Here is a 27176-nt window from a genome sequence, read left to right as displayed (position 1 = left end):
CTGGTATATTTGTTTTTGTACGCATCCCTGGGCTGGCAAACAGCACTGCAACGGTTAGGAAAGTGCGAATTCCAAAGGCTGGCTCCAGCCTGTCTGTTTGCGCATTGTCTTGGAAAGCGCGGATTCTATAGGTTTGCCTTTAACTAAGGAATAAATGGAAGCTCTTCCCTGCCTCTGTTCGTCCTGCTTGCAGCGCTTGGTGATGCCACCTCAAAGTTAAACTGCTGCTGATTCTTATCTAGAACAAATGGCGTCAAACTGGAAGCTGAAAAATAACGTATTTTCAGGCTTAATGGATAGAAATGTGTTTTGCAGATAGCAGCCAAACAACCTGTAGAACTTGGGGGAGGAAACTTGTTTAAAAAACCCCTGACTTTCCTTCCTTCCTTCCTTCCTTCCTTCCTTCCTTCCTTCCTTCCTTCCTTCCTTCCTTCCTTCCTTCCTCCCCTAAGCTCACCAAAGACTGCACACTCAACAAGCATGGAGTTCAGAGCCCATGGTGTGCACCAGCCAGGCTGCTCCTGGTCTGAATGGCCTGTTCATACCTAAGGAGCACATTCAACCTTTTCTCACAGTCTGAAGTGGCTTGGCTCTTGGCAGCGCGACCCCTCTCTCTCTCTGAGCTATTATTTTGGCCACGCCTTCCTAATTTTAGGCTCCCCTGGCCCTGCCTGGCTGGTCTATATAATGCACACCTTTTGCCACCTGGGGGAGGGCTGTCCAAGGCAGCCACCAGCCACCCAGCCCAGATCAACCAGTAACAGAAGGTAAGGAGACTGGGAGGAGGGGCGGTTCGAGATGAAGCGGTGGGGTAGACTTGGAAGGGTGCCTTTTTTAAAGAAATATTATTTTAAATTAATTTTTCAACATATCATTTTCAACAGTAATTAAACATACTTTCATTTCTTACACCTTTTTATTTACTTCCATCAATCACACTTGAAAATTTTCCAATGTATTCACTTAATATACATTTCTTTCTTCCACTATTACATTTAAATCTCAAAACTAACATCTCTCTTCTTTCTTTACTTTACTAGCGTAATTTGTTGATTGCAATTGTTTTTCAAATAGCTCGTATATTTCTTCCAATCTTCTGTGAAGCTCTGGTCCCAGAGGTTTCGAATCCTTCCTGTCATTTTATCCAATTCTGCGTAGTCCATTAATTTTGTCTGCCATTCTTCTTTCGTCGGAATTTCTTCTTGCCTTCATTTCTGGGCTAACAACACTCTTGCCGCTGTTGTTGCATATAAAAACAATTTCACAGCTTACCTATTGATATCTTCACCTATAATACCAAATAAAAATGCTTCTGGTATATTTCAACTTCTTTTTCAACTCATTATATATCATTTCCCAGAAGATTTTTACTTTCTTACATTCCCACCACATATGAGAAAATGTTCCTTCTTCTTTTTCTTTACATTTCCAACACTTATTACTTGTCTTATACATTTTAGCTAATTTCACAGGTGTAATATACCCGGAAGGGGGTCTTGTGTTTGATTGCACAATCATAGAACTGTAGCTTTGGAAAGGACCCCTCAGGAGCCATTGCATGTCCCACCCCCTGCAATGCAGGAATCGCAGCTAAGAAATCCCTCACAGGTGCTCATCCTGTAGCATGTGACCGCTTCCTTGCCTCAATCCAACCTCTGATTAGAAACCTCCAGTGAAGGGAGCCCTTTCCAAGCAAGTCCATTCTGCTGCTGAGCAGCTCTTACCACCAGAAAGTCCTTCCTGATGTTGAGTCTTGCCATTTGAATCTATCGGTCCTGGTCCTCCTCGCTGGAGCAGGAGAAAACAATTTCTCCTCCATTTTCTGTGTGGCAGCCGTTCTCTTGTCCCCTCTCAAGTCTCCTCTTCTCCACCCAGAACCTACCCAAGATCTAGTCAGCCATTGTGGTGTAGTGGTTAAGAGCGGTGGACTCGTAATCTGGTGAACCGGGTTCGATTCCCTGCTCCTCCACCTGCAGCTGCTGGGTGACCTTGGGCTAGTCACACTTCTGTGAAGTCTCTCAGCCCCACTCACCTCACAGAGTGTTTGTTGTGGGGGAGGAAGGGAAAAGGAGATTGTTAGCCGCTTTGAGACTCCTCTGGGTAGTGATAAAGCGGGATATCACATCCAAACTCCTCCTCCTGCTCAGTGGAGGAGATCTAGACCTGGAATATCCCCAGGCAAAACCAAGCTGCAGACCCTGTTGAGATCAACCTTGGAGACTGTCAAGACCCAGGGCTCACCCACACTTGCCTCTAGCCATAGCTGTCAACTTTTCCCTTTTCTTGCGAGGAATTCTATTTGGAATAAGGGAATTTCCCTTTAAAAAAGGGAAATGTTGACAGCTATGGCTTCTAGCCCTGCTCTTTCCAGGCACAGGTCTGAGCTTAAAGGCTCCCCCGGGTCCGAGGCTGGTGGTTGTTCCCCCATGAAAACAAAATCTCTCCTTCTTTTGTCTGTCTTATTTTCTTCCTTTATCTTGCTGAAATTACACTCCACCTTTTCCTCTAAGGAGCTCAAGGTTTCATACCTGGTCTCTCCCAGGTCTCAGTCTGACACTCTAATCACCACGTCCATTCCCTCCTACAGTCCTCAGGTGAAAAGAGGGACATTGTATTCGACATCAGTACAGTGGTACCTCAGGTTAAGAACTTAATTTGTTCTGGAGGTCTGTTCTTAACCTGAAAGCACCACTTTAGCTAAACCTGAAACCTGAAGCACCACTTTAGCTAATGGGGCCTCCCGCTGCCACCACACTGCCACTGCACGATTTCTGTTCTCATCCTGAAGCAAAGTTCTTAACCCGAGGTAATATTTCTGGGTTAGTGCAGTCTGTAACCTGAAGTATATGTAACCCGAGGTACCACTGTATCACTGCTGCCCTGCTTTTTTGCATGTTAAATGATTTAAATTTAAGTTTTCCATGATACAGAAACCTCCCAAAGCCCAGCTACCTCCAGCACCCACGCTGGACTCCAATTCCCTCCTTGCTAACTTGTGCAAAGGACATCGCAAGTTTCCTTTGAAATGCACCATTTAATGCCTGCTTCTTGCAAATTGCCATTATGCCTACACGAGATACGTTTTGGGCTAAGAGAGCGAACCTTACATTTTGGGGAAAGCAAGCCGTATCCTGATATGCAAGTGAAATCTACTCAGAGTCGAGAGTGGATTTCATGCTCTTCTTTCAGCTCATAGTGGTGAGGAGGAATGGAAGTTCCCCCAGAATGTCTGCTTTATATACATTATTTACACAATGGGCCCCACGTGATTGGCTAATTCTGGGATTCTCCTGTGAGCCAATCAGGTTGCGGATTCACTTCCACCTGGAGTTGGATTGGGTGGCTCCTGTGGACCAATCAGACTGCTGCATTCCGGATCCTATTGTTCTAGGACCAATCAGACTGCTGCATTCTGGATCCTATTGTTCTAGGGCCAACCAGACTGCTGCATTCTGGATCCTATTGTTCTAGGGCCAACCAGACTGCTGCATTCTGGATCCTATTGTTCTAGGGCCAATCAGACTGCTGCATTCTGAATCCTATTGCTCTAGGGCCAATCATACTGCTGCATTCCAAATCTTATTGTTCTATGGCCAATCAGACTGCTGCATTCTGGATCCTATTGTTCTAGGGCCAACCAGACTGCTGCATTTTGGATCCTATTCAACTCAGTACAGTGGTACCTCAGATTAAGTACCGGTACTTAATTCGTTCCGGAGGTCCATTCTTAACCTGAAACTGTTCTTAACCTGAAGCACCACTTTAGCTAATGGGGCCTCCTGCCGCCGCCGCGCGATTTCTGTTCTCATCCTGAAGCAAAGTTCTTAACCCGAGGTACTATTTCTGGGTTAGCGGAGTCTGTAACCTGAGGCGTCTGTAACCCGACGTACCACTGTATATAACAGCAAGTCAGGAATAAAACAGGCTTTATTGTTTATTGTTAGACAAATATGTCATGTGACAAAGACGCCTGAGAGCCAAAGCAGCCAAGCAGGCTGGGAAGTGCTGGGACTGCACAATCATTTGGGCCAAGTCAAGTTATTCAGGCGTAACTGCTAACTGGGGAGTCACTCTGTCATGTGACAGTTTCACTTTTGTGTTCTCTGTAAGATGTCAGTGAGAGTCTGTCTGCTTCAGCTATGAACAGAGTCTGTATGGAATCTCAGTCAAACTGTTTGGAACCATGTTGTTTATGAAGAAGTTTATTTTAATTCAGTAAAGCTCTTATTCTTTAAAACTCTGCATTATTAATTTACGCTGCGCGTCAAAATAGTCATCAATTTGATCCAGAAAGTCCATGGCCTTCTTGCATGAGAAACAGCATAAAGGTTACAAATGTAGTAAGAATTCCAGAAGGTCATGAAGGGCCACAGTGGCAAGCGGGACTGACACTTTGAATAAATGCACGAATTCCTATGCCCCACAAATAACCCAGAGATGCATTTTAAATGAAAGCACACATACTACTCATGTATGAATACACGCATATTCCCAGACGGTCTGCCGGCCAGATTTAGAAGGTGATTGTGCCACACCCGGCCCCCGGGCCTTAGTCTGCCTACCCATGATTTGAAGCATCAGTATGGACCAGCTCAAAGGCAGACCCCATAAAAACTTGCATCCCTATCACCACCTGTCTTTTCTGCACCTGGTCTTTAAGTTTCTGCTTGGAAGAATTGTGAGCTAGAGACGTGCTGCTTTAATGAAGGAGGCCAGACAAAGCCCTTTGACGCATTTTGGCTGTCTCTCTTTCTCCAGGTTGCTGCAGAAGCCGCCATGGCCCAGACCATCCTGCTGAGTGTCGCCCTTCTGAGTGTCGTCCTCTCCTTCCATGGTGCCTTGGGCATCAGTGGCTGCAGAGTCACTCAAACCGGGCTGGAAAACTGTAAGGGAATCTGCCCCTGCGAATGTGCCACTTAAAATCCCCAAGCCCACCATTTATTTATTTTGCAGAAAACCCCCAGGTAGCTCAACGCTTGGTGTGTTTCTCAGATGCAACAACCACCCATACGAACAGGTTCCAGACATGGTTCCTTGCCGTGCCTCCCCTCCCTCAGAGAACCAGGGGAACTGTAGTTTTGCGAGGGCGCAAAGAGTTCTTGGGCCTTCACCTTTCCTGGGATTCCTTCCTTGTGCACCACCAGCTACGACCTTTAAGACATTCTGGAGCTGTGTGGCATCTATAGGGTTGTGGTTGGCACCTGTCTGTCTTCAGAGACACTGGAGTGTGCCTCTGGGGGTGAAGTCAAACTGCTGCACTAGCAGCACCAAAGTGACCTCTAGGGGACAAGACTGGGCAGTGTGTTTGGAGGTCCTGGGATGCCCAGAGGCCCCACTGATGTGGTCCAGAGGAAAGCAGAGCAATGTGTTGGAGCCTTTTCTTCTCCCAAAGATTCCCTGCAAGGCAGTGGAGGTTTCGGATGAGCGCTTTCCTTCTCCTAGATGGCTGCCCTTCCCAGGCAGGCAAGGTTCAGCCAGACGTTCCTTTATTTGTTATAATTGTTATGATCATGGTGTACAGCTGATGAAAACCCCAAATAAACAATCTCAAAAAATTAGAATATTAAATGAAATCAGCAAAAGAAGAATTGCAAATAGCTGTACGCCACAGCAAATAAAGGCTTGACATATCTCGCTTTGCATGTCATGAGTCTACCTCATATATTAGTTTCACCTTTTCAGTTGAATTACTGAAATAAATGAACTTTTCTCATGGCCACGGCTTTCCCAATGCTGAAGGTGGAAGACTGCTGGCTTGCACCAACCCTGGCTTGTTCCAGGGCATTGAAGAACCTGGCCCTTGCCTCTCCCTTCTCCAATAATCTCCTGTTTGTGTTGTCTTTACAGATTGCCTTTCCACAAAATATTACTGGGTGCAATCAATGCAAGGTCCTATCCAGCAGCTCCCTGTCCCCGCCCTTCCTGGCCTGGTTGGGTGAGTAACGATCTTCCTGCCGGGAAATGTTTAGATGCTTTTCTGGGAGACAAGCTCCCCTCTCCAAGTTGCTTCGGGTTCTTGTTTCTCTTGGAATCCTGGAAGCCAAGACCCAAGTTTGGGGCAAGTGCTCTTTGGTGAGAAGACCCCCCAGCAGAGATGTAGCATGGCAAAACACGCAGCAAAGAGAAGTGTAGAAATCTAGGCTGTGAAACCTTTCAAATGTGTCCTTCTGGTGATTCACACAATGTCCCCTTTTAAAAGCTTTCCCCAAGCTATCCCACTTCCCTTGCACAGAGAGAGGCCACATGTCCGGTAAGTCATAAAGTGCTTTACTTACAAACTGTCCAAAGGTCAGGTTCATGTGCTTTTCCATACAGCAGTCAGAAAAGATGCACAGGCAGTTTAAAATGTTGCTTAGTTATAAAAGGTAAAAGTAGAGGAGAGAAAAGCTAGTTTCAGACTCCATTCTTCCTGAAACAAAAGAGGCTGGTTAAAGCCATGCGACCGGAGCAAACAGCTCAGACCTGTAATCCACACGCTTCGTTTAAATCGGTGGTCCCCATACTTTTGGGGGCTACTGCCCCTTTGGTTCCATAAACCCATCCCCAATGCCCCCTACCTCTTACCCTCTAGAAAGCCTTATTCAGAATCGTGGTTTGCATGGCCTACTGAGAAGAACAACACTGTGAAATTCAAAACTGTCATGATGACTTGTACATTTATTCAAAATCCAAATGAAGCCGTTCAATCAAATGGATGAATGTTATCCAGAGATGCCAGATTTTCAAAGTCTGATAAGTTTTTTGCAACTCCAGCACCTCCTTGCCTCTTAGCGCCCCACCCTGGGTAATCCCACTGCCCCCTGGTGGCAGTCCCTCTCCTAGCATCTATACATATCCGTACAAAGACTATGGGCCCAGAATTGATTATTGATGGATGCCAGTAGAGTTACTTAAGAAGAGAGACCCAGGAGAATCCAGCCTGCCTTAAAGCATCCAGGATTACTTAAACTACAAGGCTAAAGCTGGCCTATCAAAGCTTCCCTTTTAATCTGCAAAGGAATGGCACTCTTCTGAACTCACAAATGTGAGCAAGGAAGGATAATATCCAATAAATAGATCCTCTCCTAGCATCTATAAACATTCCTACAAGTACTGCCCACTTTGGGATTCATTGGTCTTTAAAACAATGGCTGTCACCCACCTGAATAGAACTTTGCTGATAATTCAGATGCTTAATAATAATAATAATAATAATTTATTTATACCCCACCCATCTGGCTGTGCCTCTCCAGCCACTCTGGGCGGCTTCCAACAGAACATTAAAATACAGTAATCTATTAAACATTAAAAGCTTCCCTAAACAGGGCTGCCTTCAGAGGTCTTCTAAAAGTCTGGTAGTTGTTTTTCTCTTTGACATCTGGTGGGAGGGCCTTCCACAGGGAGGGCGCCACTACGGAGATGGCCCTCTGCCTGGTTCCCTGTAACTTGGCTTCTCGCAGCGAGGGAACCGCCAGAAGGCCCTCAGCGCTGGACCTCAGCGTCTGGGCAGAACGATGGGGGTGGAGACGCTCCTTCAGGTATACTGGACCGAGGCTGTTTAGGGCTTTAAAGGTCAGCACCAACACTTTGAATTGTGCTTGGAAACATTCTGGGAGCCAATGTAGGTTATGTGTTATGTGGTCTCGGCGGCTGCTCCCAGTCACCAGTCTAGCTGCTGCATTCTGGATTAGTTGTAGTTTCTGGGTCACCTTCAAAGGGAGCCCCACGTAGAGCGCATTGCAGTAGTCCAAGTGAGAGATAACTAGAGCATGCACCACTCTGGCGAGACAGTCTGCAGGCAGATAGGGTCTCAGCGTCCGTACCAGATGGAGCTGATAAACAGCTGCCCTGGATACAGAATTGACCTGCGCCTCCATGGACAGCTGTGAGTCCAGAATGACTCCCAGGCTGCGCACCTGGTCCTTCAGGGGCACAGTTACCCCATTCAGGACCAGGGAGTCCTCCACACCTGCCTGCCTCCTGTCCCCCAAAAACAGTACTTCTGTCTTGTTAGGATTCAACCTCTACCTGTTAGCTGCCATCCATCCTCCAACCACCTCCAGGCACTCACACAGGACCTTCACTGCCTTCACTGGTTCTGATTTGAAAGAGAGGTAGAGCTGGGTGTCATCTGCATGCTGATGAACACCCAGCCCAAAGCCTCTGATGATCTCTCCCAGTACCTGCATGTAAATGTTGAAAAGCATGGGGGAGAGGACAGAACCCTGAGGCCCCCCACAAGTGAGAGCCAAGGGGTCTGAGCACTCATCCCCCCCCCCCCACTTTCTGAACACGGCCCAGGAGGAAGGAGCGGAACCACTGTATAACAGTGCCCCCAGCTCCCATTCCCCCTAGATGGTCCAGAAGGATGCTTTGGTCAATGGTATCAAAAGCCGCTGAGAGATCCAGCAGAACTAGGAAACAGCTCTCACCTTTGTCCCTAGCTCACGGGAGATCATCAACCAGTGCGACCAAGGCAGTTTCAGTCCCATGATGAGGCCTGAATCCCGACTGGAAGGGATCCAAATGGTCCGCTTCTTCTAGGCATGCCTGGAGTTGTTCAGCAACCACTCGCTCAGTCACCTTGCCCAAGAATGGAAGATTTGAGACTGGGCGATAGTTGGCCAAGTTGACTGGGTCTAAAGGTGGTTTTTAAAGAAGCGGTTTAATAACCGCCTCTTTCAGCGGGTCTGGGAAGGCTCCCTCACAGAGAGAAACATTCACCACCCCACGAAACCCATTGCCCAGCCCTTCCCGGCTAGCTTTTATAAGCCAGGATGGGCAAGGATCCAGGAGACAGGTGGTTGATTTCACTCGTCCAAGCAGCCTGTCCACATCCTCGGAATTAACAAATTGGAATTGATCCCACGCAATTTGACTAGACAGGACTCTAGCACTCTCCCGCCCCGGCCCTGCTCCCACGGTGGCGTCTACCTCTTCCCGAGCTGAGCGACTTTATCTGCAAAAAACTTTGCAAAATCATTGCAGGAGTTCATGTGGCCCGTATCTCTTAATGAATTGCTTCAAAGGTACATATATCTGCATGGGGGTAAAAAACCCAAGACCCCAATACTTGGCCAGCCTCCTTCCTTTTTTGCTTTTGATGGTCACACACAGTCGCATAGTAGTAAATGCTGACACGCCGGAGCTTGCGATGACCATAGCCGGAAGATCCCTTGTCCACCATGGAAATGGCTGGCAAAGGGTTGTGTCGCAAGGAGCGTGTTTGCCTTGGGTCGTGGAAACTTCGGCTGGCGCTGCTCAGCCCCCTCCTAACAGCTCCTTTTCCTTTTCTGCAGCTGCCGATTCGATGTCCTGACATGTGAGCGTATGAGTGTGGTTTTCAAGCCGCCCTATGGAGTGGACGTTGTTGTGTGCTTCGTGGTCCAGATCAAGTGCTCTTTGCTGTGAGTAAGATGCATCCTGGGTCGCTGGGCAGATGTGGGAGACCCTTCGTTGCCGAAAGTTGTGAAGACAAAACCGCAAAAGCCTTTGCGCCTGCTCTGCCCGGCTGCTCGCGCACGGCAGGACTCTCCCCTTGGCCGTGACCTCTGTGGTTTGAGGACAGGGGGGTGCTGATCTCTTGGCACCCCCTTCCCCTTGGCGCCTGCTGGGCGTAAGGGGCCAGTCTGTTCTGGCTGGGTGGGAAAGGGAACCCCAGAGGTGAAAAGGGGCAGATCAACAAAGGCAAACCTGGCCTTTGCTCACTAGGCAAGCGAAGGAACATCTCCACACGCCAAGATGAAATATGCAGGAGAATGAATGAAAGGAACACATGGCCTGGCTCATGACATCCTCTGTCTTGCATTTAAGAGCGCTAAAGAAAAATCGGATGGGAGGGTGGCTCTCCAGATGATTTGTCAATTCACATCATCCCCTGACAGCATGGCTAAGGGCACATAGGAACACCGGGGGCTGCTTTTTGCCTGGTCTTCTAACTGCATGCTGCCTGCGCTCTGGGTGGACCTTCATAATATGGCCATCGTTCTCTTCTTTCTCTTTCTCTTAAGGCCTTTCTTTTCTTTTCGTTCTTTCTTTCTGCCTTTCTTCTTTCCCCCCGATTAAGTAGCTGTTTTAATTCCGTATATTATAAAAAGATACTTTGCTGTGGGTTTGTATTTTTGTATATCTTTGAATAAGTATCTCTAGCTATATCTATCTATCTATCATCTCTCTCTCTCTCTCTCTCTCTCATCTATCTATCTTTCTAGGAAATATTGAGCAGAAGAGAAGGGAATAAAAAAATGTTTGAAGTTTCTCGCCTTTGTCTAGAGGAGCATTTCTAATGACATTTTCCTGGCTTTTGCATGCAAATTAAACCGAAGAGTAAAATTAGTGGCTATATTTTACGGATTCCATTTCCTTGAGCACTTTAATAGGTTGCAAATATTGGCTTGTGTGTTTAACGGACTTGGATAGTTCTGCACTCTTGACTCAAATTAAACCCTTTATTTTTTGGGGGGGCGGGGTATTCTTTTGTAATATGGCGCCCTGTGCAAGCCCCAAATTTGGCTGCCCCAAATGGATCTTCTCCATCACAGATCTTCACAATTCTGTGCCCCCTTGGCTGGGCACCCTGCGCGGAAGAACCACCAGCAACGCCCGAAATCTGATTCTGCTCCACTACTGGCACTGGCTCTCCAGTCTTATCTGAAGATGCCAAGATTTGAACCCGGGACCATTTGTGTTCAGAGCGCATGCCTGGCCACTGAGCCGTGCCTCGTCTGGGGTGGTGGCGGTGGCCATAGTGCCCTCGTTTCGGCCTCGCCTCTCGAATCAGGGATGGATATCAGCTGACCTTCCTCTCCTCTCTGCTTAGGCTCACAGTGCGTGTTGCATTTTGTGCTACCATCCGGCTGACGGTGGTACCTTTGGGGCTGAGCTTCGGCAGCTGCTCTTCAGAGTATGTGGAAGTCAAAGTAGACCCACTGATCGAGTAGGTGATGCGCAACTTCCTTTCCTTGGCGGGGGGACGGGACAGGTGGGGGTCGGTCGAGCGCCTCTCTTTCCCACAACCAGGGGAAATGCCCTGAGCCATCAAAGGTGTGTGAGATTCCAGCCAAGTCTATCACCAGATCTAGGATAGCAGCATGTTCCACTGTGAAAGGACGTGTGGGTCCAGAATTGGCCTCCACAGTCATTTACGGGCTCACTCTTAAAACCGTGTTTATGGAAGACTCGGCTGGGAGGGATCGCCCAAGAAGAAAGACCCGGGGAGGCAAAGGGCTACAGCTTCCATGCAGGGTTGGAGTGCATGAAAATGCTGCCCAGGTGGGGTGTGCAAGGTGCCCCTCCCAGGGGTGTGGTGCGGAGGGAGCCCGCTGCAGCAATGGGGCAGGGGCTCACTCCCGCTCCCCAGTCCTGGAGAGGGCTCAGCAGCATTGCAACCCAACCCTAACCCACTTTCTGCCAGAGCTGCTGGGCCGGCCGTGAGGAAGCAGGATCAGATCTTCACCCTCCATGCTGTCCAGCACCCCCTGCTGGCAGGGCACAAGGGGGATCTCTGCCGGGGGGCTGGTTCAATTGCAATTATGGGAAGCGATGAATAAATGAAATGAACGATAAAAACAGAATATGAAGAAAGGGAAGAGGAGCAGGATTCCAAAGAACCTCTCTGCTAACTTAATTCCTGCTGCTTCTTCTTTTGTAGTTTGGAGCTGCCAGTAGTGGCGAAAATCCTGGCCCCTGTGCTGGATCCTGTGGTAGGTCTCACAGAGCATTTTATCTCCCCTCTGCTAGCAGCCCCACATCAACAAAGCAGTTCCAAAAAACAGGAAGGAAAGTCAGTTGATCGGAGGCCTCTGCCTCTGCAATCCTCTCTTCAGGGGAATCTGGTGTCTCTTGTGCATCTATGCTTTCTTGTTGTTGTTGTTTAGTCGTGTCCGACTCTTCGTGACCCCCTGGACCAGAGCACGCCAGGCACTCCTGTCTTCCCCTGCCTCCCACAGTTTAGTCAAACTCATGCTGGTAGCTTTGAGAACACTGTCCCACCATCTCGTCCTCTGTCGTCCCCTTCTCCTTGCGCCCTCCATCTTTCCCAACATCAGGGGCTTTTCCAAGGAGTCTTTTCTTCTCATGAGGTGGCCAAAGTCTTGGAGCCTCAGCTTCAGGATCTGTCCTTCCAGTGAGCACTCAGGGCTGATTTCCTTCAGAATGGATCGGTTTGATCTTCTTGTAGTTCATGGGACTCTCAAGAGTCTCCTCCAGCACCAGAATTCAAAAGCATCAATTTTTCAATTTATTTTGAAGAAGTTTGTTAAGTTGTGGGTGAACATATCAGATGACATAGCGATTCTTCAAACAGCTCTTGTTTATTCACAGGCCAGAACTGAACTGAACTGAAGGGTTCAGCCAGCCTGCTTATATAGAGCTCCACTAGAACGCAACAGTAACCATTTTCTGTAACTATCCAATCACTGAATGTCACTTTCGATCCCTTATTTGCATATGTGGACCTGAACTATCTACAGTATCCCCCTGCTGGCCCAGGGTGAGAACTTCAGTACATAACAAAGTTTACTCACATTTCAGTTCACGATTTGATCCCTGAAAGGCAGGCTTTAGCTAGTAGTTACATAACAATCTGTGAGTTCGTCTCACATGGAGCTTGAACTCATGCGCTACTGGCTGAGAGCCAGCAGACAGCAAAATTACATTCAGAGAACAAAATGGCCGCAGGAGAGCAGCATTGCAGTAAGAGATCAGCAAGCAAGAGAGCAGGTGAATGTGTGTGAGAGAGAAAGCTTAAGATGGCTGCGTGACTCGGCTTTTTTATGGAGTCAGCCAGGGCTGTGCCCATCTCCCAGGTCACATGCAGAGGGAGGACGCTCCAGACCAGTGGAACAGGAAGTTTGACTGGCTGGACGGTCATCCCCTGTATGTCCACTCTAGCAATACAGGTAATGTTGTACTTGACTGCTCCACTGGATCACATCCCACAAATGAGTCCCCAAAAAGAGTGGAGCATGAAGCCACCTGCTTGATCTCAAGTGGCAGGGAGTTCCAAGTCTCTGACCACTGGACCTTCTCTTTTTCTGCAGGTTTGTGGCCAAGCCCAGAAGATAATCATACAGCTGAACATCGTCCTTGGCCTCCAACTTCGTAAGCGCTAATGGGGTGCACCGCTGGTTTACTTAAAAGACTCACGAGTCGCTTTGATATTTTAAGAAAATCGCAAAGTAGTACGCAAAAGAATAGAATGTCTAAACAGGCACAATAAGATGATATTTAGCCAGAAAACTCTGCGCCTTCACATTAACCCAGTGATGGCCAGAGCTGGCCACTGCAGAAACCAATAACGCAGCTGAACTCTGCTCTGAAAATGAATGCAAATGGGTTTTGGCCAACGCAGAGGACACAAATGGCATTAGGAATGAGGTCACCTGGGAGGAGGCTAAAGCTGATGGTCTGAGGGTCAAAAATGAAGTCTAGCGTTAAATAGGTCTTTGGTTCCCAGTCCTGTGATTTTTTTGTTTTTGAAGTAGAGGTTTTGAGAGGAAAAAGTTTCATTTGGATTTTGGGGGGTGGGGTGAAAGTCCCTATTCTTCAGAACTCCCTGCCTATCAATGCCTTGGCTGGTACTTTTTTCAACACCCACTAAAGCCGTTTTTCGCTAGGCAAGCCTACTATGCATTTGCTTTTTCAAACTGCTGATTTTTTGCTTATATTTTTACAGTTTTTTAAAAAAATGCATTGTTTTTAAAGCTATTGTTAATGGATATTGCACACCATTCTATGTAAATGGTTAAGAGTTTTTTTCCATTAAAGCAAAGCGTTATATCGTTCTTGCAAAATAAATAACAGAATATGACCCCTGCCCTGCCCACATTCCACATGTAAAACAATAGGATCCCATTCACAACCAGAGGTGCCACTGTATTAGATATTTGTTAAATGGTACAAGTCATAAAATGAAGGTGAAATTAAGGGATGCAGTTAGTCTTAATGTAAAAGAGTTGTGAGAATCTGAGAATCAAAATGTAATTTAACGTATTTAAAATTTCGAGGGCATACGTTGCCTATTTACAGGAGGCTCATTTAATGGAACAGGATAAATCTTTATGAATGAAAGATTGGGGGGGTAACAGGTATACCTCACGGATACTTTGACGAATGCTAAAGGTGTGGCCATTTGATTCAAAAAGCATTTTTCTTATGTACTTCTAGCCGAGAGGTTGGTACCACCTCTCGCCCCCCCCCTTAGTCTCAGTGCTGTCCCTTGCAGAACTCAGCAGGGGGCAAGATGGAGACCAGACCGGGTTGCGTCTGCCTGACATTGGCTCTCTGGCGCCACCTACTGCCTGACTCCCGGCCTCCTGCCCCATCAGTCGCAAGAGCTGCCAGCCATCCCTGCTTGGGCTACTGTTCTGCTGTGCTTTGTGGTCCAGCTTTGGAAAACTCCCAATCTTTCTCCCCCAGAGCCAACGCCATTCTTCACAGGCTGCCAGTACATCTGCACAAGGCCCTATCCGCCTCAACTCACCTCCAGCTCCATGGATTTTCCTTTAGTGGTGAGTGGCTTCATCTTCTAAGGAGGTTTGTTACAGGCTCAGAGGGGGTCAGTCTGAATAATGGATGCAGGGAGGGAGGGCTAGAATTAGGGCCGGGCGATATTTCAAGATTGTGATATATCACCAGCTAAACATTGCAATATACTGATAAATCACTATGCCTGAAATAAGGATCAAGCTACGTACAGGTATACACGGGTGGCGCTGTGGGTTAAACCACAGAGCCTAGGACTTGCCGATCAGAAGGTTGGCGGTTCGAATCACCACGGCGGGGTGAGCTCCTGTTGCTCAGTCTGGGGTTGCGGCGCTCATCTCGCTTTATTGGCCGAGGGAGCCGGCGTACAGCTTCCGGGTCATGTGGCCAGCAGGACTAAGCTGCTTCTGGCGAACCAGAGCAGTGCACGGAAACGCCATTTACCTTCCCGCTGGAGCAGTACCTATTTATCTACTTGCATTTTGACGTGCCTTCGAACTGCTAGGTTGGCTTGCACTTTGATGTGCTTTCGAACTGCTAGGTGGGCAGGAGCAGGGACCGAGCAACAGGAGCTCACCCCGTCCCGGGGATTCGAACCGCTGACCTTATGATCGGCAAGCTTGCAAGGAGAGACTCCCTTGATTAGACGCTGGCTGGTGAAGGGACTGACCCATAGCTGTCAACTTTTCCCTTTTCTTGCGAGGAATCCTATTTGGAATAAGGGAATTTCCCTTTAAAAAAGGGAAACGTTGATAGCTATGGACTGACCAGTCCACCAGGGCACTGCAACACCTGCCCTATCCCAGGTACCAGCAACCCACTCTATGCTCCTGCCCCAAGGATCATTTAGTTTAACTGGCTGCAGCGCAGGAATCTCAGCTTGCTGCTCCCTGAGCTGTCAGTTCCTTTAGCAGTTGGCGCTCTGACCTTCCCACCTGCTTTCTGAAAGGCCGCTGGACCTGCCTTGGGTCGTTTTCCAGCCAGTGACTTTCCTCTTGCCTCCAGATCTTATGTTCGGGTGCAGGCTGACTCACGGTGACTGTGCTGGTCCCGTGGGTTACCCAAGAGGCGAGGTCCAAGTCCGGTCCATGGTCAGAGGTGCAACGTGGAGACAGTCCGTAGTAGCTGAAGCTGGGTGCAGGGCAGGGAGTCGGGTGAAGTCAGGAACAGGCTTGCAAGCAGGGAGCCAGGGTGGGTGAGGAGCTCAGGCAGGAAAGCAGGACAGGGTTCAGGCAGGAACTAGCAACCAACAATGTTGCTCCCACAACTTGGGACTGGGGCTGGCCGGCTTTTATCTGTCCTGAGGCATAGGGCGGCCCTGATCCGCTGGTGACTCGCCTCTCCTGACCTGGAGGCGAGCACTCCTCCTGCAGGAACCCAGTTCCCTCCACCTCTCTGCCCTGAGCCTCTGCAGCTCTGGAGAGGCTGGAGGGTTCCCGGACCCAGAGGCAACCTCAGCTTCCCCTGACAGGGCTGAGAGTGGAGCAATGGGTCCTCCATCACCTCAGGAGCCAGAGCAGACTCAGCTGACGCCTGCAGCTGAGGATCCAGCACAGGTGAGGACCCTTCAGGCTCAAGCCCCAGCCCCGGCTCAGCTGGATCTGGAGGCGGGGAATCCTGTGCAGGCTGGGATCCCTCAGGTTCAGCCTCCGAGTCCAAATCCCAGGCCATCACAGCGACTGCAGTTGGGTCCCACTAATTTCCCCCCTCTTGTTCTCCTTGCAGCCTCAAATGTCCTGTGGAGGAGCTGTGGTTCCCTGGCCCACCTATCCCATCTACTACCCACCAGCCACCCTCGTTCCTGATGGACACTTCTGTTATTATTTCAACGAAGCTGACATGGGCAACATCCTTTCAACTTTGAGGTCAAGAGATTTGTTCATCCTTGAGGTCACCCTGGTGAGTTCTGCACAATGAGGGCCCTTTCCCTGGGCAGTTGACAACAAGCTGGAGGCAGTGGGCGCCGATTTTTTGGGGGAGCCCACTGCCCCCTTGATTCCATAAGATCGCCCCCAGTGCCCCCTAACTTTACCCTGTTAAAAAAAGCATCATTCAGAGCAGCGGTTTGCACAACCTGCCAAGGAGGAGAATAACACAATAAAATCCAAACCAGTAACAATTAATTGCACATTTATCCACAATCCAATTTCTTTGTTCGTTTAGCTTAATTAATGCAGCTGAGGTGATCAGCTTGATCCAGGTCTACCAGCTTTTCAAAGTCTGGAAGTCATTGACACCTCCAGTGCCCTTTTTGCCCCTTTGCCTCTTAGTGCCCCCCCCCAGTTGCTTCCACCACCTTTAGGAAGCACTGAGTCAGAGAGTCAACACCAGAAATATTTTTGCCCCGCTCAGTGAAATATGAAGCCTGTGCAAAGATGGCAGCTTGATCCGATTCAGCTGAAGCCCTGGGATCCCGAGCTGCAGGGACCAGTTTGTTTATCTGGGCAGGTAATTCTCTGCTTCATACTGCTTAAAGTAAGGATAGTAGGAAAGGCTATATTGATTAAGTATTATAATTCCTTCCCCTCAATACAGCAGGAAGTTACTTTGCAGATTTGTTTGAATCTCTTTAGTTAAGTGAAATATACTTGGAGTCGAGTGTGGATTTCATGTTCTTTATTCAGCTCATAGTCGTGAGGAGGAATTGGAGTTCCCCCAGAATGTCTGCTTTATATACATTATTTACACAATGGGCCCCACGTGATTGGCTAATTCCGGGATTCTCCTGTAGGCCAATCAGGTTGCAGATTCACTTCCACCTGGAGCTGGATTGGGTAGGTCCTGTGGACCAATCAGACTGCTGCATTCTGGATCCTATTGTTCTAGGACCAATCAGACTGCTGCATTTTGGATCCTATTCAGCTCAGTACATAACATTAAGTACTCCAATTTGCCTTGCCCAGAGGGATTATTCCTGGTGTCGCCTTTTATCCTTCTTAAAAGAATAAAGACACAAAGGTCTTTCCTTAAAAGTAACAAGAAGTTTACTGGAGTCAGGTACGTAGCCTTGTTGGTCTGATGCAGTCAAAATAAATTAATAAATTAAAAAATTGTCCAGTAGCACCTTAGAGACCAACTAAGTTTGTTCTGGGTCTAAGCTTTCACGTGCATGCCCTTATATATAGTGGGAGGCTGGGGTGGAGTTTTTCTCAGGAGGGTAGTAGGAGATGGGTGCTTGACTCAATGGGTATGGTAAACCTGTTGATGACTGTTAACGACTGCAATTAGTCCTACAGGAAAAAGCAAGGGATAGTATGCAGATGATCCCACCCTCCCACTATATATATATGGGTCTGGTCACTTCTGTTTCAGTGAATCCGAAGAAGTGTGCATGCACACGAAAGCTTATTCCCTGAAAAAACTTAGTTGGTCTCTAAGGTGCTACTGTAGAATTTTTAAATTTATTTTGAAGATGTTTACTCACATGGAGATTGAGCTCATGTGCTGCTGGCTGAGAGCCAGCAGACAGCAAAATTACATTAAGAAAACAAAATGGCCGCAGTAGAGCAGCATTGCAGTAAGAGATCAGCAAGCAAGAGAGCAGGTGAATGTGTGTGAGAGAGAAAGCTTAAGATGGCTGCGTGACTCGGCTCTTTTATGGAGTCAGCCAGGGCTGTGCCCATCTCCCAGGTCACACACAGAGGGAGGACGCTCCAACCAGTGGAAGAGGAAGCTTGACTGGCTGGGGTAACATCCCCCTGTCTGTGTCCACTCTAGGGATTGTTTAATTTGACTGCTCCAATGGATTACTTCCCACACAAACACTCTCCGCTTTTCACATCTGGATCTCAAAGCAGATGCTATTTTTTAAAAAATGGGGGAATATACAGAAAGGAACAACTACAATTAAAAGCCCCCATTTAAAAAACCCCAGAACAATTAGCCATGATCCCCTTAGGGCAGTTCTACACTTGCCATTGATAACGTTAAAAATGTGTTATTAAAATGTGACACCAGGGGGTGCTGCAGAGCAGAGAGCCACCGACAATGGGAAACTGCCATTCAGCGTTCTAAACGTTATTAAAAAATAACGTTCTGTAAGATCAATGTAGATCCAGCCCCTGTCATAAATATAAGGGTAGTATCTGGTGCCATTTGCAACAGGACACCCGTTTCTTCTCCTCCTCTCTGTGGCTTCGCACAACCTCAAGCCTCAGTTTAAGTATCCAGGGAGACATCCTTTCAGACAGCGTGTCTCCTCCCCCCCCCATTTTTTTAATTGATTTTCCAAATTTATAACAAACATAAACAAAAAAGAAAAAAAAATACATATAAAAAACCAAACAAACATACAAACATTCATCCTAACTATTATACTCCCACTTTTATTACCCTTGTTAGTTGACTTCTTCCAATCCCTCTAGCTGATTTTCCATATATTTCATTATAGCAGTTTTCCAATACTAATTTCCAATAAGATTAACTTAATCAATTAACATCTTTCTTTCTTATCATATTCACTTCTATCCATAGTGTCATACAATTAAAAACATTTAACTCCCAAGCCAATTTGGTACTCACAAATATTACTACTTATATTATCTTAGGATATTTTACTAAATAATCCTTAAATTTCTTTTAATTTAAGAAATCTCCTGGTTGACTCTTTGAACAGAGCTCAGCATGGGGGGGACCATGGCAGAACATTATAATCAAGATTTATTTTCTTTCCACAGTCGTTTGTGACCACCACTTTAATAAAGATCCACATCCCTGAGGTACGTGATCCTCCTTGGCTGTGTTTCAGGGGATGGGGAGATTTTCAGAGATTTGTTCATGGGCCGGCAGGGTGGCGAAATGGCTTCTTGGGCCCCCTGCGTGTGAGCGATGGACACAACATTTTGGGAGCGATACCGACCACTTTGGAAACACCCCTCAACAAGTTCCGGACAACGATAGCCTTTTCCTCTCCCCAGGAGAAGCTCTGGAAACCAGCCTTGCGAGTTTGCAGCTTGGTTCAGCTGATGCTGCGCAGCGGGAGCCGATGGGCTAGTGCCTGTGTTGTCGCCAGCACATCTCTCCGCTCTGTCCATGGAGCAGTTTTGCAGCTGTTTTCAGGGGCTTCAATGGGGACAGGAAGGACTGCCAGCTGAATCAGGATTTGCTGGTCTGTCACACAAACTGTGAAGCCAGCTCCGACTGAAAGTGAAGAATCCTCTGGGCTGGCTTTTTCAAAAGCATTTTATTGTTCTCCCACATGAGAGAAACACAATTTAAAATACAATAAACAGCAGCAGCTTATAGCTGGAATCGCTGCTTAGAACAAGTTTATGTTGCACATTGAAATCTCTCCAGATGTTTCTGTGGGTCTGGGGAGGTTGTCTCGGTTGATTGTCCCATCTCATATGGTGAGATATTGCCTCTGGCCTCCCTGAGCTGGCAGGTCAGTTTCTCGACCAGAGCAACAGGGCCACACCTGAGCATGCCCCGAATCTTATCGACAATCCTGCTGCAGAAAACCAATGTTTAGCAATTTCTAAACAAAAAGGCCAGCATCTCCTTATGAGATAAGTTGATTTCATAGAATTATAGAGCAGTGGAGCTGGAAGGGACACCCAGGGTCATTGTATATTATTGAAATTGTATATTATGTCCTACATCTTGTGCCCATTTAATCAGTACTGATATTCCTTCTTCATCTTTGGTCTCCCATTCCAAAAGGCTATTATATGCCTTTAAAAAATAATTTTGTGTTTTCTTCTATCACTTCCTTTTGGAAGTTGGAAGCTGAATATGAGAAGCCTTTTTTGTTATCTTCCTTAAATATATCCTGTAATTGTCTATGATGTAACCAGCTTTGAAGGTGTTCTTTTATTTCATCATATTCTTTCAGTTTTAACTTCCCCTCTTGTTCCACCAACAGTTCTCTCTATGTTGGCCACTCTCCTTTCCCACCCAATATTTTAAGTGATAGTGCTTCGATAGGTGATAGCCACCATGGTGTTTTGGGTTCTAATAAACCTTTGTATTTCTCCCATACTTTAAACAGTGATCTTCTTTTTAAATGATTGTGGAATCCTTTATGCATTTTTGCTTTTCCATCCCAGAGGTAGGCATGCCATCCAAATCTATTATCATGCCCAGGAATCTCAGCTTAAAGCGTCCCTCACAGATGGCCACCCACCCTCTGCCTGGAAACCTGCAAAGAGGGAGAGGTCCCCAGATCCCAAGAGAGTCTGTTCCACTGTCCAACAGCTCTTCCTGTCAGAAAGCGCTTCCTGGGGTTTAGCGGGAAAATTAGAGCAAATTATATAGCCAAGGTAGCCACCAACTGTAAAGGAGATGAATTTATTTGACCCTATCGACATCAAGCTATATTCTATCTTTATCACCAAACTCTGAATATAATTGCACATTGTATTAATTAACATTATTTTTAATATATTAGTGGTCATGTGATAATTTTAGCTTACAAATTTTATTGTTTAATGTCTTAATTTGTATAGTAAGGTACTTTTATAGATCTGTTTAGAGTAGGTAATGTCTTGATAATATAAATGTTTTTATCAATTCAGTATATTTTCATTTAATTGTTGAATGATTCTGTGTACATTGCGGCAGCCTTTGATTGCTCCTTAAAATACCAAATTGGTCTTCCCTAACACCGTACATTAAAAACCTGACAGTACCAAACCATCGAAGGCTTTTCACCAAAGCCAGACTAAACGTCTTTCCTTCTGCAGTGTTGGATGGCAGGTTGAGAGGAGTTCCCTATCAGGACAGACTTTGCTCGTGTGCCAAGACATCGATTCTATAAAAGCTATATTTTGCTGCACTGTGCGAATTACGAGCAAGCCAGGGCTGAACTGATATTAGAAGAAGAGTTTGGATTTGATATCCCGCCTTTCACTCCCTTTAAGGAGTCTCAAAGCGGCTCACATTCTCCTTTCCCTTCCTCCCCCACAACAAACACTCTGAGAGTTAAGTGGGGCTGAGAGACTACAAAGAAGTGTGACTGGCCCAAGGTCACCCAGCAGCTGCATGTGGAGGAGCGGAGACGCGAACCCGGTTCCCCAGATTAGGAGACTACCGCTCTTAACCACTACACCACACTGGCTCTTGCTGGTACCTTTCCTGGGAAAATCAGAGGCTCGTTATGTCAGGTTCCTATTGGAAGACCGGACAAACGCTAGAACATTAACAGTGGCGAAGTTTTTATCGGTGGTTGCAAGAACCAAGGATCCCTATCTGAACAAAATGTTTGTTTAACCTGGAGGTAGACTGTCTGAATTGTACATTGTTTTGTAACGATTTGTTGGGTCTCTGGACCGTAATAAAGATTGATTGATTGATAACTTCCACCCCACTGGTGACGTGCGCCAGAGCCAGGATAGATGATCCTGAGAGATCACATCTACCCTCTTCTCCCACAGATTGAGTGTCCAGAGGATCTTCCTTCTTTGATGAAGTTCTCGTGCACAAGCATCTCCATCCAGCTTACTGCTAACTATGTCTATCTTGATGCTGAGCTGCGTATCGATATTGGCTATTCCCAGTCAGAGTTTGTTGGCCTCCTTCAACTCACAGTGGTAAGTAAAAACACCGGGCAAGTGACCCTTCAGGAGCCGAGAATCAGGGGTGGGATTTTCTGAAAACCTCAATGAAGATTTTATCTACACCTATTTCCCTCCCCAATTCCTGTTTTGCTCCTTGGTCTCAACAAGAAGTGCTTCTCCCCCGATCTCCCCACCCTGCTGTACTGAAAATATGAACTATTAGGCACACGTGCTCTCTAGGCTCCTAAAAGCAACCAGCACACAACTATAAATGAAAGGCAATAAACTGGTGAAAGACGAGCCACTCCTCTGTGCAACCTGAGCTTCGCGTTTAATTTTGCACATGCTTATTTCAGTTTAAAAGAAACATGCAGCGTCTGTGCGCAAGTGGTCGTTTGATACAAGACTCCATCTGATGCGAGCAAAGCTGGACGGAGTCTAAATCTCTTAAAAAACGGATTGCTCTCAATCTCCCCTGGCCCTCGGTTTGACTTTGATGCCCTTTGCATCCCAATTTCAGAGACTGAGAATAATTCTCCGCCCGGGCATTGACTGCCAAAGAGGACTGCTGCTGTTGTCGGTGGATGCGATAAGGTAATGCATGCAAGGATCCATCCCCCGGTTTGGATTAGGTCCCTTGGGACCGTGGATGGAGGCCCTCGTGGGCAGCTGTGGTGGGCTTGGGGCAGAGAGCGTTGTTTGTGGGCACCCGTGACGCTTCTTCCTCCCTGCACACAACTCACACTCTGGAAGGTCCCCAGATGAGTAGGTGTTGAAGAGGCCTGTCTCGGAGTCGAGAGTGGATTTCATGCTTTTTATTCAGCTCATAGTGGTGAGGAGGAATGGAAGTTCCCCCAGAATATCTGCTTTATATACATTATTTACACAATGGGCCCCACGTGATTGGCTAATTCCGGGATTCTCCTGTAGGCCAATCAGGTTGCGAATTCCCTTCCACCTGGAGCTGGATTGGGTGGCTCCTGTGGACCAATCAGACTGCTGCATTCTGGATCCTATTGTTCTAGGACCAACAAGACTGCTGCTTTTTGAATCCTATTCAACTCAGTACATAACACTCAAAAAGCAGGGATGCAGGACTCAGGCTGTGAATGCAAGGAAGGAAAGAGACCATATAGATTGAAAGTTGCAAAGAGACCTGGGGCTGGTTTGGGATTGAAAGTTGGGGAATGGATGGGGAGGGGATGGCTGGCTCTGCCTCGCATCACAGTGGCTCATTCCTCTCTCCCCAGCGACCTCCACATTACAGCTGCTTGCAGCGGGAAACCTTGCACGATTTCTGTAAGTATCAGGTGATTTAATGGGGGCAGCGGGGCTCGTGGATGGAGCTGACCTCACTCAGCCCTCCCCCCCCCCTCCAGCCTTTAGTCAGGCAAAATCAACATCTCATGAATTTTTGCCCAGGCCATTGTAGGGCATATCGACCGCACAGATTTTAAACCGATCGACACATCTCTTCCCTCTCTCTAGGGAATCGGGGCCCTGTGGTTTTGAGGGTGGCAGGGACCTCTAGCAGAGACCCCCCAGCCTTGACACCCAACTACAATTCCCATGATTCCTCGAGGGGAAGCCATGGCAGAGTGGAACTGGTGCTGAAGCGATGCTGGTTGCAATGCAGAGAATACGCTCCCGCCTTGCATCTTGCACTTTCTGGGCTCGATGGTTCTCCCCCTGCTATCTGGTCTTCCTTGGGGTCTTCACGCCTCTAAAATTACTAGCATTTGTCGAAGCCCCCAACTCTTGATCTATGCCATTCAGGGCTCTGCCCAGTATACCTGAAGGAGCATCTCCACCCCCATCGTTCTGCCCAGACACTGAGGTCCAGCTCCGAGGGCCTTCTGGCGGTTCCCTCATTGGAAGAAGCCAACTTACAGGGAACCAGGCAGAGGGCCTTCTCGGTAGCGGCACCCGCCCTGTGGAACACCCTCCCACCAGATGTCAAAGAGAAGAAAAACTAGCAGACTTTTAGAAGACATCTGAAGGCAGCCCTGTTTTGGGAAGCTTTTAATGTTTCTTAATCTTTGTTGGAAGCCGCCCAGGGAGGCTGGGGAAACGCAGACAGATGGGCAGGGTACAAATAATAAATTATTATTATTATTATTATCCAACACACCCTGGTAGAAGTGCTCCTTACCTACCTTTCCCCCAGTCTCCTTCCAGTTGCTTTGAAAGGGACCCCAAAAGGCATCTAGTCCACCCCTTTGGCCCAAAGGCTGGTGGTCTCCGACTCACCCTGCTGCCCCACTCCCTTTCTTCCCTATACGGAAAGCAAGTGCAAATGCAGGAAGGGTGCGATGCCTCAGAAGGTGGCCCCATTCTCCTTCATTTGGAGGCTGCGTGGCCATGTGTCGTGGATTCTTTAGACGTGGTTCCTGCACTGCAGCGGGTTGGACTACGTGACCCTCGGGGACCCCTTCAAAGTCCACAGTTCCATGATTCCCATCTGCCTCTCTCTTGACGCGTTGAGGGTTTTCTTTTCGCAGGGCTCCGTGATAGAGGAACTGTTTCCGATAAGGACACACTGCCAGAACTTATTCAACGGTGAGTGTCGCTCAGGGGCGCGTTTGGCTGAGACGGCTGGTGAGATTTGCACCGCCTCAAGCATCTCCTGGCGACTTTGCCGCAGCGAAATCTAGGGGATGGTCGGTTTAAAGGTTCCAGCATTCGGGGACCCTTGACATGAATGTCAGCGGCCCCCCAATCCTCACTTGCCCCCAAATGGAAAGCCTTGCGAGACTGGCAACTTCCGTGTGGGTAAAAAATAAAATAAAAAGTGTGGCAGAAAAAATAACTCAAATATTGTGTGTTGCCAAAGGCTTGGAGGACTCTAAAAAACCCAAGCTGCTTGGTGGGACTTTATCTGCATCAAATGCAGGCCGGACTCCCTCTCTGCAGTATATAGTGGAGAGAATAATTGGGTGCACTCTTCCCACCTTGGATCAAATCTACGCTTCCAGGTGCCATAAGAAAGCTGCAGAGTTAGCGCAGGATAGTGCGCACTCCGGAAATGATCTCTTTCAGCTTCTGCCTTCTGGAAGAAGGTACAGGGTTATAAAGACTAGGACTAGCCACCTGAAAAACAATTTCTACACAAATGCAATTCTGGTTCTAAACACAGCATAAGGAGTCTCTATAGTATATTGTGTTTTAAGATGGGGTTTCAGAGTTTTTAGGGGTTTTTGAATGTCTTATGTAGTTTGTCAATTTCATTGTTCTGTATGGGACAATGACAATAAATATATTGTATCGTATCGTATTGTAAGTGCTCCAAGGCGAAACTGCCAGAGGTATCAGTCTTTGGCTCTTGCGATGTGGGCACAGCCATAACTGCATGATAATATTTTATTCCCCGTCTTCTCCTGCAGAGGGGCTGAGAGGCGGAATCCCATGGCCTTCCCCCATAAACTGTGCCTGTTCCTCCTGCCGTGACGTCATTGTTATCCCGGTGAGAAGAGAGACTTTAAATTGTATGCCAGTGTTGGGTTGGGTGGGAGTGCCTAAATCTCCGTTTGGGGAGAGAATGGGGGGCATAAGAAATGGGGGAATTGGGAAATAATGAGGGGGGGGGGAGCACTGTGTTCCATAATCCCTCTTCTGTATTCATAAGAACTTGATCATTTAGTGTGGCAGCAGCTACCCTTTGGAACTCCTTGCCTCTTGATGTTGAGATTAGAAACTCTTGTGTGAATTTTATTCTGTTCTGGTATTTTAACTCCAGCTCTGGAGGCAGATCAGAGCCATTCTGGCTAGTAGCCATGAGAGCGGGGGGAGTTTGAGGTGAGGAAGATCTACCTTTTGGCTATAGCTTGACTACCACCAAGGATCTCTTTAGCTGCCCCTGTCAGGCTCCCTCTCCAACCCATCCTGCTTTCCACTTCCCATAGTAAAGTTTCATTTCATTTATGTGCCTTCTGCTGTGTCCCGAGGGACGCGGGTGGTGCTGTGGGTTAAACCACAGAGCCTAGGGCTTGCCAATCAGAAGGTCGGGGGTTCGAATCCCCACCGAAAGCACTTCAAAGTGCAAGTAGATAAATAGGTACCGCTCCGGCGGGAAGGTCAACGGCGTTTCCGTGCGCTGCTCTGGTTCGCCACATGACCCGGAAACTGTACGCTGGCTCCCTCAGCCAATAAAGCGAGATGAGCGCCGCAACCCTACAGTCGCCCACGACTGGACCTAATGGTCAGGGGTCCCTTTACCTTTACTGTGTCCTGAAAGGGTCCCAGTTGGCCAGGATTTCTTCCATTGCCACCTTCCCCTCCCATGCCCCCGTTCATTCCAAAAGGGCCTGTGCAGGAGAACTTCCCAAAGGAATTGTGCCCTGAGTTTATTATTTCATAAAAGTTATACATCCTCTTTGATTGGTAAAGAGGGGCCTTGCAAAAAAGAGAAAAGAAAATGTGTACAAGGTATTTGTAACAATGCAAGAAATATAATTGTACAAGGGAAATGTATACGGAAAGTTTAATTACTGAAACAGATTAAAAGTCCCGTCAGCTTTCTAAGCAGCTGGATGGGCTTGTCTAAACAAGAATGTTTTTAGCAGGTGCCAAAAAGTCTCCTGCCACTTTGATGTCCATAGGCCGGGAGTTCCAAAGTTTGGATGCTGCCACACTAAATGATGGAGTTCTTACAAAGGCGACACGGGTGTTAACGTAATGCAGTGGCCCCAATTCCCCTTCCCCGGAGGGCATGTGTCCACTGTTTGGCTTTTCTGCCTCAGGTGCCAGAATTTACAGGGGCCTGAGTTGATGAGGGTGGAATCCAATGGTGAAATGGGAGGTTCATCATTCTCACCCAATCTCTTCTGGCCCCCCTTTTTTTAAAAAAACCAGAAATTTGCCATGTGGTGCTGCAACCTGAACTACCTGCCCTGATGACCTCGGGTGGCTGGAGAAGACCCTTCAACGGAAGCCAGAGCGGTCCCTTTGCTTCGCTCAGAAGGGGGAAAGGGGGGGGGAACTGGGTGGTTGCTTTCTCTATGTTCTCTTTAGTGGGATGGGGTCAATCATGCACAGGGGTGTATCTTCAATTGTGCACATCTTTAGATCTTGCAATCAGGGCTTTTTTCAGCTGGAACTCAGTTGGTGCCATTCTAAGAGAACAAGGGAGGCGTTTGTGGTGAGTTCTGGCACCTATTTTTCTAGGAAAATAGCAGTGCTTATTCTGCTTAAGGGCAGTTTTTCAGGGGTGATTTTAAG

The 27176-nt window shown here is 47.5% G+C and overlaps 2 protein-coding genes across 2 annotated transcripts in view; both read left to right on the top strand.

Moving 5' to 3' along the window:
• CCM2L (CCM2 like scaffold protein) overlaps window positions 1–27176 on the top strand; it is an 881881-nt gene that overhangs the window by 562468 nt on the left and 292237 nt on the right. The gene's annotated exons all lie outside the window — the stretch shown is intronic.
• On the top strand, window positions 675–27176 carry LOC310708789 (uncharacterized protein). The gene is made up of 16 exons (XM_083507604.1): window positions 675–767; window positions 4759–4885; window positions 5848–5935; window positions 9279–9386; window positions 10799–10915; window positions 11630–11681; window positions 13020–13080; window positions 14398–14489; window positions 16189–16362; window positions 19140–19181; window positions 21837–21992; window positions 22480–22553; window positions 23210–23258; window positions 24461–24518; window positions 25343–25422; window positions 26811–27176. Exons 2-16 carry the CDS (start codon window positions 4777–4779, stop codon window positions 26850–26852), a joined length of 1302 nt encoding a protein of 433 aa, XP_083363730.1. The 5' UTR covers window positions 675–767; window positions 4759–4776; the 3' UTR covers window positions 26853–27176.

Source organism: Podarcis liolepis (assembly GCF_965112155.1).
Source record: "Podarcis liolepis genome assembly, chromosome: 6".
Classification (NCBI taxonomy): Eukaryota; Metazoa; Chordata; class Lepidosauria; order Squamata; family Lacertidae; genus Podarcis; species Podarcis liolepis.
This window is presented reverse-complemented; position numbering and strand designations above follow the sequence as displayed.